General features: G+C 34.8%; 1 protein-coding gene across 4 annotated transcripts in view; it reads right to left on the reverse strand.

Annotated features, from left to right (window-relative positions):
- DGKB (diacylglycerol kinase beta) overlaps window positions 1-14,689 on the reverse strand; it is a 1,179,919-nt gene that overhangs the window by 926,567 nt on the left and 238,663 nt on the right. For 2 of the 4 annotated variants that reach the window (XM_053714112.1, XM_053714113.1), the window contains one exon: window positions 11,502-11,600. In XM_053714112.1, coding sequence (XP_053570087.1) covers window positions 11,502-11,600 — 99 coding nt within the window. Of the gene's footprint in view, window positions 1-11,489; window positions 11,601-14,689 lie in introns of all 4 variants that reach the window. The other 2 variants (XM_053714111.1, XM_053714110.1) reach the window with 1 other exon arrangement.

Below are 14,689 nucleotides of genomic sequence, written 5' to 3' on the forward strand. Positions count from 1 at the left end.
AGCTTTTTTTATTTTTTGTACTTTAGTTAGTTTATGTAATTGTATTTAATTGTAGTTATTTGTAGTTAATTTATTTAATTAATTTAATGATAGTGTAGTATTAGGTTTAATTGTAACTTAAGTTATGATTTATTTTACAGGTAATTTTGTATTTCTTTTAGCTATGTAGTTATTAAATAGTTAATAACTATTTAATAACTATTCTAACTAGCTAAAATAAATACAAAGTTACCTGTAAAATAAATATAAATCCTAAGATAGCTATAATATAATTATTAATTACATTGTAGCTATCTTAGGGTTTATTTTACAGGTAAGTATTTATTTTTAAATAGGAATAATTTATTAAAGTATAGTGTAGTGTTAGGTGTAATTGTAACTTAGGTTAGGATTTATTTCACAGGTACATTTCTCTTTATTTTAGCTAGGTAAGCTATTAAATAGTTAATAACTATTTAATAGTTATTGTACATGGTTAAAATAAATTGAAATTTACCTGTAAAATAAATATAAATCCTAAGATAGCTAGAATATAATTATTATTTATATTGTAGCTATATTAGGGTTTATTTTAAAGGTAAGTATTTAGTTTTAAATAGGATTCATTTAGTTAATAAGAGTTAATTTATTTAGATTTATTTAATTAATATTTAAGTTAGGGGGGCGTTAGGGTTAGGGTTAGACTTAGGTTTAGGGGTTAATAATTTTATTACAGTGGCAGCGGCGTAGTGGGGGGCAGGATAGGGGTTAATAAATTTATTATAGGTGGCGACGGTGTAGGGGGGGCAGATTAGGGGTTAATAAATTTATTATAGGTGGCGACGGTGTAGGGGGGGCAGGATAGGGGTTAATAGGTTTAATATAGGTTGCGGCGGGTTCATGGAGCGGCGGTTTAGGGGTTAAACTATTTATTTAGTTGCGGAGAGGTGCGGGATCAGCAGGATAGGGGTTAATAATTTTATTATAGAGGGCGACGGTATAGGGGGGGCAGGATAGGGGTTACTAGGTATACTGTAGGTGGTAGCGGTGTCCGGGAGCGGCGGTTTAGGGGTTAATACATTTATAAGAGTTGCGGCGGGGTCTAGGAGCGGCGGTTTAGGGATTAGTAACTTTATTGAGTTGCGGGAGGCTCCGGGGGCGCCGGTATAGGGATAGAACAGTGTAGTTTAGTGTGAGTGCTTAGTGACAGGCTAGCAATAAAGCTGGGAAAAAGCCGAAGGGCAGCGAGATCGGATGAGTGATAACTGTCACAGTCCGCTGCTCATCGCCCCGCGGCTTTTTGACAGCTTTATTTGATAACTTAGGGGTATTTTTTCAGGTCCGCGGCGGCGAAGGTAGGCGAGCTTAGGCGGGCGTATTGGGCCGGCGAAGCAAGAAAAGTAGACGGCTTGATAACTACCCCCCCACATCTTAAAAAGAGGACTTACCACTCCATGTTTTAACTATACCAGTATTTAGATAGGCTAATTGTGTATAATGTACCATTGTAATAAGTCTATTCTGCACCTAGTTCACTCCCAAGTATCAGCGCAACATCTCTGAGCGCAGACATATCAATTTTTTTGTATTTTTATATATATATATATATATATATATAATATTGTTATAGTTCTACTCTGTGAAAAGCAATACTGGGCTAAAAGAAGTCGCATCCAGGTGGTAAATCACCATAGAACAGGCTAACAATGGTATTGAGCTGGTTGTTCATTCCTGAGAGTGCATTTCTCTCTGTGTGTATTTAGTCTCCGTATGGGAAAAAAGGGGCAACCAGACGTGGACTCCTTGCTCAGTGTGCTGAAATGAATACTGCTACACCTCACTGACGAGGCCTATTGAAGGCCGAAACGATCGTCATGGGTTGATGTGTTCCTTGTTCAGAGAAGAATTGCCTGGCTAACAATGGTATTGAGCTAGTTGTCTGTTCCTGTGAGAGCATTTCTCTCTGTGTGTATATATATATGTAGGTATGGACATATACAGATATATATAGGAATATCTATTTATAGATATATGTATCTGTATCTCTTTGTTAAAGCCCTTTGCAGACCTTTTTTTTTTTTTACACCCGAGACCTCATAATGAGCCCTTATAACTTTTTAATGTAATTTATTTTATAAATAATTTTTATTAGACAATGTTATTTTGAGTGGAACTGTACTTGTAAATGTAATTTTGATGTGTTTTATGCATCTTTTTTAACTCTTTAAATTCAATTGCGCTCGAGAGAACACATTTACTCTCAACTGGTAACAACTCGCTACTTCTGATGTGCGCAAAGAGCTGCTATAAACCGATATTGCGAGTGTGCAACAGTTTGTGTGCCACTCATAATCTAGCCCTAATTTTTACTTTAAAATAAACTTAATTGAACTATTTTTTATGCAATAATCTTGGAAGTTAACATAGTTTCTCTGGCTTATGAAATACACATATTGCTAACTGCATATACATACATACCAGCAATAATTGTAGTACCTACACAAACACTTATGTGTGTGTGATTATATTCTCAAACAATCAGGTGGGGAAAAAAAGGGGCAGTCAATCCTGGATTTGAGTCCCCACGTAAAAGGATAAAAAGGTCAAATTGAAAAGTGCTTTGGGGCATTTCAGTTTGTAATATGAGCAGTTTTGCAATATACTTCCAATAGCAAAAATGCATCTAATAAACTAATCTAATAAACTAATAATAATATTACTGTTTTTTTTGTGGCATATCCTAATATCCATTGTGGGCCTGTGCATCAACATTCAAGCACCATGCCAGCTCAGAGCGCTGGAGGTGGTGTGTATTGCTTCTCAAGACATAATTTGTGTCCTACAAGCTTCTGCTGACCCTCTGAGAAGGCATAGTATTTAAATACTGGTGTACGGGCCCTCATAAGATGTTAAAGCTAAAGGAATATTACTGTTTCAGCTGCATATGTCCATATGCTACCTGTGACTAGAGTATCATGATTCAAACACAAGGCCTGCTCAGAGAGCTGGAGGTGGTGTGTATTACAGTGGATATTTCATTTGTGTCATACACGCCACTGCTGACACTCTAAGAAGGTATGGCACTGGGCACTCACAGCATTTGTGCATAAGCCTCTGATAAACAGTGATAACTTTTACTAGAATTATTATTGCTAAAGGAAGTATATTGCCAAAATGCTTCTATTTCAAATTTAAATGTACCCATGAACATTTCAATTGTGATAATTCTATCCATATATATATTTGTGTGTGTGTGTGTGATTGTATTATTATTTCTTTGTCTGTTTTCCCTGTAATTTAAATATAAAAACTGAAACTTTTTCATTGCTCCTATAGAGGATTGAGTGTATCCAGAAGAATCTAGAATTTAGAACCTTGAACTTCCTACATTGATTAATTGATTTGTGCAAGAGCTCAACTATATATGCCTCTTATTAGCCAGAGCAATGGAGATATGATAAAGTCAATAGACCCAACATACTTTACAAGGGGTATGTTACTTGACTGCAACATAAGGTAACACTTTAATAACAAATTAGTTTTAAATGTTATTCATTTTTTTTTTAATTCCTTTAATTTAAGGTCATACAATTCCAAGAATTTCGCCAGATAAATAAGATACACAGTTTATTCTAATCTAGAAGATTATTTTTCTCATAAAGTGAAAAACACAAGAAATAAATTCAACTTTTTAAAATTCTATTTGTTTAACCAAAAATCCAAATAAACTTATAATCAAAAACACCACATTCCTCAAACAGAAATCAGACATTCCACTGAAGTTTAAAGAGACAGTATACTCCATAATATTTATTGTTTAAAAGAGAGATAATCCCTTTATTACCCATTCCCCAATTTTGTATAACCAACGATGTTATATTATTATACTTTTTACTTCTGTCATTATCTTGTATCTAAGCCTGTGCAGACTGCCCCCTTATTTCAGTTCTTTAGATAGACACTAATTTTAGCCAATCAGTGCTGACTCATAAATTTCTCAGCGGGAGTAGACACAATATTATATATATATATATATATATATATATATATATATATATATATATATATATATATAAAACACATGAACTAGTACTGTCTATCTGTGAAAAACTGTTAAAATGCACTGAGATAAGAGGCGGCCTTCAAGGGCTTAGAAATTAGCATATGAGCCTATTTAGGTATATCTTTCAACAAAGAATACCAAAAGAACAGAGAAAATTTGATTATAAAAGTGAATTAGAAAGTTTTTAAAATTGAATCATGAAAGTTTAATTTTGACTAGACTATCCCTTTAAAAAAAAAAAATCTTCTCTCCTGACTACTTAGGCAGCTTAGTCTTCTAAACCATAAGGAGTAAAGTGTAACCTAAGGTCACTGACAAATATTGCTGCAATGTTGCTTTATTTCAGAAATTTGTATTAACCCTTTGATGACCGGGTTAATTTGTCTACATCGGAACAACATTCCGATGTAAACAAATTGAAATCCTGCGATTGTGCATGCAATTGCGAGATTTCAATGATGGGATCGGGTCAGAGGGCGTCCCTATGATGCTTGGCATGCAATCCAGACCACGATCGCATCCAGGAAGCGACGTTGGCTTCAGGACAGCCAAACGGCTAGGACATTCTATTCTGTCCTAACGGTGCTAAAGTCCAGCGCGGTTTGGATGGAATAGAACACCATAACGGCCTTAAAAGGTTAAAAAAGCTTATTTTCAGTTACTTTCAGTTATTTCTAGGGCACCAACAGATTCTGAAGCGCTAAGCTTAGCAACAAAATGAAAAGCCTGTGGTAAAATACTCCAGATGAATCAGCACTCCCACCAGACTATAAAAGTAGTATAGATAAACTATAAAGCATAGTACAGATGCATGAAAGACATGTGTCTGTGAGTGTGCCTTTGTGTTGTTCTGTATGTGTGTCTGTGAGTGCTTCTGTGTGTGTTTCTGCATGTCAGTATGTGTGTCTGTGAGTGTGCCTTTGTGTGTTTCTCTATGTGTGTCTGTGAGTGCTTCTGTGTGTGTTTCTGCATGTCAGTATGTGTGTGTCTGTGAGTGCTTCTGTGTGTGTTTCTGCATGTCAGTATGTGTGTCTGTGAGTGTGCCTTTGTGTGTTTCTCTATGTGTGTCTGTGAGTGCTTCTGTGTGTGTTTCTGCATGTCAGTATGTGTGTCTGTGAGTGTGCCTTTATGTTGTCCTGTATGTGTGTCTGTGAGTGCTTCTGTGTGTGTTTCTGCATGTCAGTATGTGTGTCTGTGAGTGTGCCTTTGTGTGTTTCTCTATGTGTGTCTGTGAGTGCTTCTGTGTGTGTTTCTGCATGTCAGTATGTGTGTGTCTGTGAGTGCTTCTGTGTGTGTTTCTGCATGTCAGTATGTGTGTCTGTGAGTGTGCCTTTGTGTTGTCCTGCATGTGTGTCTGTGAGTGCTTCTGTGTGTGTTTGTGCATGTCAGTATGTGTGTGTCTGTGAGTGCTTATGTGTGTGTTTCTGCATGTCAGTATGTGTGTGTCTGTGAGTGCTTCTGTGTGTGTTTCTCCATGTCAGTATGTGTGTCTTTGAGTGTGCCTTTGTGTTGTTCTGTATGTGTGTCTGTGAGTGCTTCTGTGTGTGTTTCTGCATGTCAGTATGTGTGTGTCTGTGAGTGTGCCTTTGTGTTGTCCTGTATGTGTGTCTGTGAGTGCTTCTGTGTGTGTTTCTGCATGTCAGTATGTGTGTGTCTGTGAGTGCTTCTGTGTGTGTTTCTGCATGTCAGTATGTGTGTGTCTGTGAGTGCTTCTGTGTGTGTTTTTACATGTCAGTATGTGTGTGTCAGTGAGTGTGCCTTTGTGTTGTCCTGTATGTGTGTCTGTGAGTGCTTCTGTGTGTGTTTCTGCATGTCAGTATGTGTGTTTCTGCATGTCTTTTAGTGAGTGTGTTTCTGTGAGCCTGTGAGTGTGTGTGTTTTGTGTCCCTTTGACTGTTTCTGTTTATTTCTGTGTGTGTGTGTTAGTCTGAATGTGTTTGTGAGTGACTGCATGTGTCTGTGAGAATGTGTGTATGTTTCTGTATGTGTGTTACTACCTTTATTCTTCAGTGTAGTCAAACTTGTCAAATGTAATGTGTGACATTTTAGTCACTTGGCCAAAACCTGCAAGTATAACAGAAATAAAACTATATCTCTACACACATGAGATTGTTATTAGATAAACAGTGTAAAATAAGTTTTTTACACACAAGAGATAGTGTACACATATTTATGTTCAAACTTTAAAATACATACAAAATTCAAGATTTGTCTTTCATGATTCAGATAGAGCATGCGATATTAAACAACTTTCCATTTAACTTCTATTGTCTGCTTTGCTTTGTTCTCTTGGCATCCTTTGATGAAAGGCTTACCTAGGTAGGCTCAGGAGTGCACTACTGGGAGCGGACTGCTAATTGATGGCTGCACATATATGCGTGTGTCTGTGAGTGCTTCTGTGTGTGTTTTTACATGTCAGTATGTGTGTGTCAGTGAGTGTGCCTTTGTGTTGTCCTGTATGTGTGTCTGTGAGTGCTTCTGTGTGTGTTTCTGCATGTCAGTATGTGTGTTTCTGCATGTCTTTTAGTGAGTGTGTTTCTGTGAGCCTGTGAGTGTGTGTGTTTTGTGTCCCTTTGACTGTTTCTGTTTATTTCTGTGTGTGTGTGTTAGTCTGAATGTGTTTGTGGGTGACTGCATGTGTCTGTGAGAATGTGTGTATGTTTCTGTATGTGTGTTACTACCTTTATTCTTCAGTGTAGTCAAACTTGTCAAATGTAATGTGTGACATTTTAGTCACTTGGCCAAAACCTGCAAGTATAACAGAAATAAAACTATATCTCTACACACATGAGATTGTTATTAGAGAAACAGTGTAAAATAAGTTTTTTACACACAAGAGATAGTGTACACATATTTATGTTCAAACTTTAAAATACATACAAAATTCAAGATTTGTCTTTCATGATTCAGATAGAGCATGCGATATTAAACAACTTTCCATTTAACTTCTATTGTCTGCTTTGCTTTGTTCTCTTGGTATCCTTTGATGAAAGGCTTACCTAGGTAGGCTCAGGAGTGCACTACTGGGAGCGGACTGCTAATTGATGGCTGCACATATATACCTCTTGTCATTGGATCACATTATGTGGTCAGCTAGCTCCTAGTAGTGCATTTCTGCTTGTTCAACAAAGGATACCCTAAGAATATTGTTAAAGATTGCATGCTCTATCTGAATCATGAAAGAAAAAAAATGTGTTGCATGTCCCTTTAAGGAAGTTCCATAAAAAAAAATATTAAAGTTAAAAACTGAGTATGATTAGTAGTATAAAATTCATGTAGCTGACACAAAGCAGATTGATTTTAAGCCTAGTATTTGGGCGAGAAATCAGATAAATATTAATGAGTCAGTAAATGTAAAGACTTCCGCATTTTAGTAGTAATCATTTAAAAGGAAGAATTAGTTGTTTTAATACAATGTAACTTTTTTATTACTCACAAACTAAACAAATGGTTTCGGGGAGCTGTTGACACAGTGATTGTATTCCATAATAATATATTTTAGTATACATTAAATACTAATTTTTATTTTTTATTAAATGTGTCGGCAGTAGTGCTGTAAGTATTTTCATTTAATGATTTTTTTACAGACCTCAGTGCTTCAAAAATAATGATTCAGCTCCCTCTACTGCTGGTTATAAAGAATGCAGGTCATCAACGTTTTGCATCTATTCCAAACTGGTAGAGCAGAGACGTGCTATTCATTACTCCTTAGTTAAATGAATGCCCAAAATGGCCGTGGTCTGAAGCTCTTTCTGGTGTAAGACTTATTAGAAGAAAAAAAAAAACCATATATATCTGGATTTGTAGAGATATTTGTGTTTGCACTTTTTTTTACCAAGTTAATTCAGCACTGGAAACAACTGAATTCTGCTGGCAATTTTTGCATTTGTTTAACCAACGAATAATAAATTGCAAATGTCTAGCAGAACAGATATTTGAACATATTTCCAAAACCATTCCAGTCCAAAAGAATGCATGTTTTTGCAAGTTTTCTTTTTAATAAGTTTGCACTGATGATTGTAATAATATATAATGAATATAGATATATCCCAGCCCATCAGAAAACACTTTGCACACCAATTTTTGCTCAATTTTTGAGCTAACTTAAAAATATTCATACCTTAAAACACATTTAAGCATTTATCTATCTATCTATCTATTTATCTATCTATATATCTATCTATCTATTATCTATCTATTTATATATATATATCTATCTATCTGTCTGTTTGTATTTGGAATAAATGCTCAAGGCAGCAATTAGTAAATATGTGCACAGACAAAAAATGTTTTGGATAAATTAGTTCCTCTGGGTCATTCAGTTTGGCTAAATGTTTACACATTACTTCTTCCTAAATGGAAATGTGTTAACCTCTTATTTCATATATGGAATATCCTCAGAGCAGCAGAGATTTACCTGAACAGCATCTTAGACAAATAAAGTTAAAATAGCAGCTAGAGCTACTGCTACAAGCCAGCATCAGCACCAAAATGTTCTTTTTTGTTTTTCATGGGGTCAGGATTTTGTAAGCTTCACAAAAGTCAAACTTACATTCTTGCAGGCTGACACAGGAATCAATCAATTTAATATGAAATTGCTGGATATAGTTATTGAATAGTGTACATTTGAACCCTTTCCTACCTGAATAGTATAAATCTGAACTCTTTTGAACTCTTTCCTGCCAGCGGAAAAGTCTTTCCCACCTTTAAAATAACATGGTTAAAGTCATGAATGAAGAAACAAATGTTTTGCAGCACCATCATTTACTTTTTTTTCTTTTTAAAATGAATGTAAAGAATATAGCAATATTAGTAGGGGGGGGGGGGGGGGGTTTGCAAATGACCAATCCCTAAAGAACATGTATAATAATGAAGTAATAATGTATCTCTTTTTTTTTGGTATGGTGTTCTCTCTTCTCACTAAATGCTTAATTTTTGGTTCTATGTTGGTCTGCAAACACCTGTTTTTTTGTATGTTTTTGTTTGATAACCCAATTGAATTGTCCCGGATGTATTGCATCAGCAATTTAGGTGCTTTTCTAATAAATGATGATCATAATCAGTGAAGAAGCCAAAAATAATCCAGATGAGTTTAAAGTTTTTACTCTTCAAGATCTGGAAGACTGGACTCCAGACTATTATTGGTTATCAGTAATATACAGAGCTATGTAGATTGATAGTTTCTTTTTTTTTTGTTATAACAGATATCCTAACCAACTTTTATTATACAATTTATTAAATATTTTGTTATGCATGTTCACTTCCAACAATGGAAAACTTTTCTACATAATAATTAATTTGTGTTCATCTTTCTGCAGAAATATAGCAAATCATGACACAAAATTAATAATTGGTCATTAATTTGCATACAGTGTCAAAGCACAAAGGTATCGATAATTAGTCAGCTAAAAATATCAAATCAAATGTTTAGCCTTTTATTTACGTTTTAAAAAACAGTCAAATCTTCTTTAAATGTTCTGGAAATTTACATTACATGCCCCAAGCTTATTGGTTATCTGGCTAAGCATCAAATCACAAAAAAAGACATTAAGATAAACAGATAGCTGAAAGAATGATTAGATAGATGATAGATAGATAGATAGATAGATAGATAGATAGAAAATTATCTTCTCCCCCTTTGGATCTATCCTCCTAATATGAATTCATTCTTTGTATGCTTTGTAACTGATAAGGGCCATACTCGGCTATGAGATAGACAGATAGATAGATAGATAGATAGATAGATAGATAGATAGATAATAGATAATAGATAATGGTTTGTAATACAAAAGAAAATTATTATATTTTGCTCTGTAGCAACACTATTGGGAATAAAAGCAGCTCTGAAATATATATAATTTTTTTTGTCAAAAAACACACAAGTTTCCAGATTAGATTTGAAAACTATGGTGGTTGACTTGGCCTTGTTAATTATTCTATAACAGAGTCATAGAATGTCTGTTGTTGGTTTAAAAAGAGCATCTAGTAATGTAATAAGATTTAGTAATCAAAATTACTTCCTCTACAAGCAATGTTTTTCTTTTTCAATAATACACAACGGTCTCCAGATATGCAAAAAGATGTGTGTCACATATGTATTTATTTAATCAATGTCTCCAGTGACTTCACTCAGGGTCACAGCTAAGGATATATGTCACTTTTCTCTGATGAAACTAGGATTAAACACATAATTGTAACCATAAGCATCACTACAGATGTTCTTTGACACTCAAATTTGCAGTTTTAAATATGACATTGTTGTGGTTCTTGTTCGTAATTGATTTGTAAATAAAAACTGAAACTGAATTAACTAGAAAACAGATCTTTCAGAAGTGATTAGAGAATTTTCTACAACCATAAGAACATCTGATAATTTAATCAGCACCAGTTCTTTAAAAAAAAGTCATATTATATTAAATATCTTTAGCTTTGATATTTAAAACGCTGCACATTTCTGTTGTAAAGTATTGTCTGTAAACAAGTATACTTTTCAGTTGTGCTAAATGTAGAAACAATACAGCAATACAAATGATTAAAACAATGTACACATTTTTAGTATTGCACTTAGATGTTATCTAACTTGATGGATACAGACAGACAGACAGAAAGATAAAACTTGATAGATATAGATAGGCAGATAGATGATAGATAGATAGATAGATACATGGATAGATAGATAGATAGATAGATAGAACATTACAGTTCTATTTTGAAAAATAACATGCTACCTTGTTTTTTTACAGACAGACAGACAGATAGATAAATAGATAGATGGATAGATAGACAGATGATAGGTAGATAAATGATAGATAAATAGATAGACAGATAGAATATTACAGTTCTATTTTGAAAAAAAACATGCTACCTTGTTTTTTTGTTTAGATAGCCATATAGACAGACAGAAATATAGATAGATAGATAGATAGATAGATAATAGATAGATAGATTGATAGAATATTACAGTATTATTTTGAAAAAACATGCTACCTTGTTTTTTTTTTTTTGTTTTTTTTTTAAATCATTATTCTTTTTACTTCAGTAAAATACAACACATAAAAATTATGAACCACAGAAAGCTGCATGGACAGTGTAATTATTCAAAGTAACCTCTAGATGAAAGATCTCTGCATTGCAGATATGCATTGTGCATCCAAAGCAAGAACTGACCATAAGAGTACCTTCATCTTTCTGGGAAGTTGGATCTTTAAAAGACGTAAAATGTAAAAGTGACCTGCTATACAATTTCTGGTAAGCACTATATAAGTAATAAAATCTGACTCAGGCTCCATTATTACTTATCTCAATGAAATTTCATTGTCATCATAACAGAAAAGTAGTATATTAAAAAAAATGATTTTTATTATAATTACTGTATCGTATAATTGTTTTTTCCCCCTGCAATTAATTGTTACATTTGACCTATTGTTAACTTGAAATAAAGTTATACAGGAACACTTACCAGTACGACTGGACATATTGTTGTAGGGGGTAAAATATGATCTTTCAATGGTCCACAGTCACATTCTGGCTTAAGATGTGAAGCACATTTATTGTGAAGCTGCAGACACAAAAGAAATGTAGGTCATTAGTATAAACAATATACAAAACCAATGCTACAATTTTATCTTAACTTTGCAGACTTATGATAATGAGCTATATATAGATCTTACTCACTTTACTATTTAGGGTGGTAGGGTTATTAAAAGTACATTAAACCATACTGTGCTATCAATATGTATCACCATTTATTGAGTTCCCAATAATCCATTTTACCAGCTGGAGTGTATGAAATTGTTTACAGATAACTCCTTTACATTTGTTTTGTTTCTTGAAATAGCTTATTTTGCCATTTGAAACAGCCACATGTACTGAATATGTCAACACTACAGTAATGGCTACATCCAACAAGGTCCAGCTGTTTGGGGGGGAGGGATAGGTACTAAAATGTTACATTCAATTTTTATCTCAGGCAGAGATAAGACAAGGAATCATTTGTGTTTATATAGAGTGATAACATAGTATCTACTCTCCCTGTAAGCTTGGAACATTTTATTTGGTTGTGATTTCACAAAGCAAAAAACAATATTTTATATACAAAAACAAACATAAATGAGCAATTTAACTGGAAACCAGTTCTACAGTACACTCTTTTTTATGTTCCAGATAAATATTACAGAAAATAAGTTTCCAATGTATTTTTATTATCAAATGTACTTGTTATCCTTTGTTGAAAAGCAGGTAGGTTGGCTCAGTAGAGTGCACATGTCTGGAACACTATATGGTAACAGTTTTGCAAGAATGCTTTAACCAATGTTATACTTTTGTGCAAACACTTCTGCTATCTACAGATGAATTCTTGAAAAGCTGCTGCCGTATAGTGCTCCAGACACGTGCACGCTACCTACCTAGGTATTCTTTTAAAAAAAGAACACCATGATAACTAAGTCAATTTAATTCTAGAAGAAAACTGGTAACTCTTTTTTTTAATAATATGATCTGTCTGAATCATAAAAGAAAAAGATGGGTTTCATGTCCTTTTAAAGTCTTTTCTTTCTTCTTTGTTGCATCTCAAAGAAGGCATTTTAAACTGTATTACAATGTTTGCCTATACATTTGCCTTGTGGCCAGATTACAAGTGGTGCACTATTTAGTGCTCTTACTTGCGCACAAACACTGCAACAAGTGAAAATGTATTACACGTTGAAAGTAATATGTTTGTGCGCAAAAGCCTGCATGCGCTAACCTGAGGACTTAGAATATCGCAGCCACGCTACCTTCTTTTCCCCATAGTCTTTAATGGAGCATGGAAACCGGAAAAAAACATTTATTGCTCGCTTGGTAAACCTACAGCGTTAACCCGAAGGTAGCTATAAATATATTACATTCCAATACTTTTCACATAGAAGAAAAAAGAATGTTCTATTTATTTTTAAAAATATTTATATATCTCTGATGTATATTTTGTAAAATATATATTTATACCTATATATATATATAAAGAAAAGCCGGCGAGTCTCAATGTGCTAAATTCAAAGCGGATCTTTATTGGAGAGTAAAATAAACAGTGTAAAAGCCAAACATAGGTCACAGCATAGAAAGGAATATGTCCTACGCGTTCCGGCAGCCCTCTGCCTTAGTCATGAACATGGAATCTGATAAAATTAACATGGTTTAAATACACCTGTGCTAACAGGTGTAATTACAAAAAGCTGGGACCTTAAAGGGATATTAAACAATGTGAAATTATCACTAAAGCGACATTGAGGGCACAATATATCAAACAAAGTATACATTGGGGCCCATTTATCAAGCTCCGTATGGAGCTTGAAGGGCCGTGTTTCTGGCGAGTCTTCAGACTTGCAAGAAACACAAGTTATGGAGCAGCGGTCTAAAGATCACTGCTCCATAACCCTGTCTGCCTGCTCTGATTAGGCGGACAGGAATCGCCACAATACAACCTAAAGATTTAAGAACCCCAATATTTAAACTAAGTCTAACATACACATATGTAGAGGCGAGAATAATATAGTCTGTAAGTTAGGTGTACCAAATGTGATTAGTTTCCTATATGGTAAATTAAAGCAGAAAAAACAATCATGAACATATTTAAGTATAGGAGCCCTCATCATCAAAATAACCTAACCTAAGAAGGAGAACATTAAGGAACTTAACATAACATAGTGTTCATTGTAACCCAGATAAATATGTATATACAGCAGTGTAATTCATTACTAGAGCTTCAAGACTGACGGGACCAAAAATTGATAATGTCCCCGTCAATGTTAAATCCACCTGGCCTTCTGGTCTTCAGTTGGAGGATCTAGAAGGCCTCCCTGTAGAGAAGTTTTACACTTCTGTCACCTCCTCGAATAGGGGGTGGGACATGTTCTATCACCTGCCATTTAAAGGTACTGTAATTTTTCCCATGGACATGAATAAAATGTCTCACTAGGGCCCGATCCAATATGCAGTGTTGTCCACAAAAGCCGGCGACGCCAACATTTGCGCTGGTTTGGTATCACATATATGGCATAACATAGAAGTTACGCTCGTATATTTCTGCCTTCAGCCCTAGTTTTTTTGGCCCATTGACAGGTATACCAAGCCAGCACAGTTTGGTATCCAATATACAGCGTAAGGACTTACGTGGCGAAAATGGAGAAATCTTACTCCATTTTCACCTCGCCAAAAATTACAGGCGTAGTAAGCCTTACGCTGTGTATCGGCGCTCCGTAGCTCCCTAAACTAGCTGCAAAATAAAACCTAACACCTAACGCATGCGCAATGTCTATCTACCTGTCAACCGTGAACTGCTAAATAAAACCTAACACCTAACGCATGCGCAATGTCTATCTACCTGTCAACAGCGATCCCCCGCCGCAACCTACATTAAATGTCTAACCCCCTAATGTGAGCCCCCTACACCGTCGCCACCAACATTAAAATTATTAACCCCTAATGTAATCCCCCTACACCGCCGCCACCTATTTTAAATGTATTAGCCCCTAATCTAATCCCCCTACACCGCCGCCACCTATTTTAAATGTATTAACCCCTAATCTAATCCCCCTACACCGCCGCCACCTATTTTAAATGTATTAACCCCTAATCTAATCCCCCTACACCGCCGCCACCTATTTTAAATGT

The sequence above is a fragment of the Bombina bombina genome, chromosome 5 (assembly GCF_027579735.1).
Source record: "Bombina bombina isolate aBomBom1 chromosome 5, aBomBom1.pri, whole genome shotgun sequence".
Lineage (NCBI taxonomy): Eukaryota > Metazoa > Chordata > Amphibia > Anura > Bombinatoridae > Bombina > Bombina bombina.